This window comes from Galeopterus variegatus, unplaced genomic scaffold, assembly GCF_000696425.1.
Source record: "Galeopterus variegatus unplaced genomic scaffold, G_variegatus-3.0.2 Scaffold3024, whole genome shotgun sequence".
Taxonomy (NCBI): domain Eukaryota; kingdom Metazoa; phylum Chordata; class Mammalia; order Dermoptera; family Cynocephalidae; genus Galeopterus; species Galeopterus variegatus.
Window position 1 is genome coordinate 113,413 of NW_007729135.1, and position 2,398 is coordinate 115,810.

At 30.4% G+C, this 2,398-nt stretch overlaps 1 protein-coding gene across 1 annotated transcript in view; it reads left to right on the forward strand.

Annotated features, from left to right (window-relative positions):
* LOC103599599 (coiled-coil domain-containing protein 91) overlaps positions 1-1,674 on the forward strand; it is a gene marked incomplete at its 5' end in the record, with an annotated part of 113,399 nt that extends 111,725 nt beyond the window's left edge. Inside the window, one exon of the mRNA XM_008583753.1 lies at positions 591-1,674. Coding sequence (XP_008581975.1) covers positions 591-701 — 111 coding nt within the window. The remainder of the gene's footprint in view (positions 1-590) is intronic.
* Between the last annotated feature and the right edge of the window lie 724 nt (positions 1,675-2,398).

The window sequence follows — 2,398 nt, forward strand, 5'->3', positions numbered from 1 at the left end:
TATTCTAAACCTCTTGTTTTGTCCACTATATTAAATTTGCTAAAACAAACCTAATAAAAAATCTCTACTGTAATAGGAGGAACAGGTCAAATAAGTTTAAACAATATCAAATATTTTTTAAAGTATACCTTTCCCCCCAAATTTCTCTAATTTCAAGTAACTATCTCATTATCATTTTTTAATCTAAACCCTATCATGACAAAATTATGTGTTTTTTCTGTACTGTGTATTTCTTTTGTTATTTACGTCTGTGATATATATTTGCGGGCATTTGGTCCGTATATGTATTAAGAACTGGCATTTTTATACTACTTTATATTTTCTAAAATTGCCCTGATCAAATATATGATATTTGTCCAATAACTGAGTACCAACATCAATTATAAAATTGAAATGACCACCATCTCATCTTAGGCGATAGGCCAGAAGTAGTGACTACATTGTCACTGAGTTTAAAGTGCTATTTGATTTCCTAAATCATCTTGTCTGAAAAGATTTTTCTAGTGGGCTTCAGTGACATGATATTCTTTATCTCTCAACTAAGTACATTTTTTTTCTTTCTCTTTCTCTCATTAAAAAAAAATCAACAGCTTGATCAAGTCATTCGCCAAAGAAGCCTGTCCAGTTTGGAACTGTTCCTCTCCTGTGCTCAGAAACAGTTAAGTGCTTTAATAGCTACGGAGCCAGTTGACATAGAGTGAAGAGAACATGGCAAGCTAACGTACACTGGCACTGAATAAATCCTTAGACCTCTAAAATACATGCTATGCATTATAAAGATGCTTTTGTTTTATTTCCAAACCTTGGAGAATTGATTTCCACTTCAAGGATAAACCAAAACAATATTTAGAACTATCAAGTGATCTAATTTATTTTCTTTTATTTTCCCCTTTACATTTACTAGTATTTTATTAGTAGTAGTAGTAACACAAAATGATATGTCCCAAAGCCATTGAATAGTGCCACATTATCAAGTTAAGTAAACTTTATAGCCTCTGGTGGCCTGTTATATTGTACTCATATGTGGTAAAAGGAGTAAAATATCTTTATTACTGCTTCATGATGATTCCTGATAAGATGCAAAATGTAATCATACTTTAATTTGATTTTGAAGATAAAAATAGCATGGATTTCAGTATCATCTATTATGTATGTAAAATGCTGATTTGATAGAGAATCATTCTATTACCAAACCTCTTTTCTGCAGGTGGATCTGTGTATTTTCATTGGTCTACTGAAAACAAACAATATAAATAAAAACACTAAAGATTATTAATTCAATTTTGATCTGATGTACCACTTAAAGGGGTGTGTGTGATATGTGCTTATTTCCTATTTCTGCTCTTCAAAGGCACTATGAATCAATAAATTCATTTTTCTTATGAATTGAACCGTGAACTTAATCTCTAGACAGAGAATAAAACTTGGCCATTTATAGGAATTTAGGTTCAAATATAAGATATATGTAATCTTTTCCTTGTACTTCAGAATGTACCTTATTGATGAACAGTGTGCTTCGATGCAAAATCATGAGTATTTTTAACCTCAAAACTAAAATGTCCTTAAAATATATGTATGCAAACGCTTTGTCTTATTTTCTGAAATGCTTCTACTTTCATGGGCTTTGTACTTTTCTGGGATTTCTCAGTGTAATAAAAAGAGCTTAAAAACTTATTTGGTTACTATTATTTTAATTCCTGTTTTTAAATTCTTTTTTAATACTTTTTAAAAACATTTTCTTGCTCAAATCTCTATGTCCATGTATGATGATGTTTTATATAAACCTCCCCTTAAAAAATTACAATAATATTTATCAAGAATCTTTAAGCATTAATAACTACTCCATTTAGAAATATAAATAAAAAATTGAAGCAAGCAGACCGTTGACTTGAAATGCAGCATAATAAAAAAGAGAGAAGATCTTTTAATTCAGGAACAAGCCAATAACACAATGTTATTTTCATTATTTAAAATCACTTGACTCTCTTTGTCATCAAATTAAATGATTAGATACTTTTACAAGTTACTGAGATATTACTTACATAATATAAAGCATGGAAGTTCACTGAAGCTAAGATCCAGAGTCAGTGGAAATGTCAAGAGAATATAATGCCTTACACCTCTCCATTCCTGACCACCACAGAATGTTTTTTTCTTTTTCCATTCGGAGTTTCAACTTTACTGTTGACATAGACTAATTGTTATCTGAAGTAATTTAGAATAAATTGATACATATCAGTCTATGAATATTTGCAGAACACCCACCATGTACAATACCGTACTATTTTACTTTATTTTATTTTATTTTTTAATTTTTATTTTGTCGATATACAATGTGGTTGATTATTGTGGCCCATTGCCGAAACCTCCCTCCCTCCTCCCTCTCCTCCCTCCCACC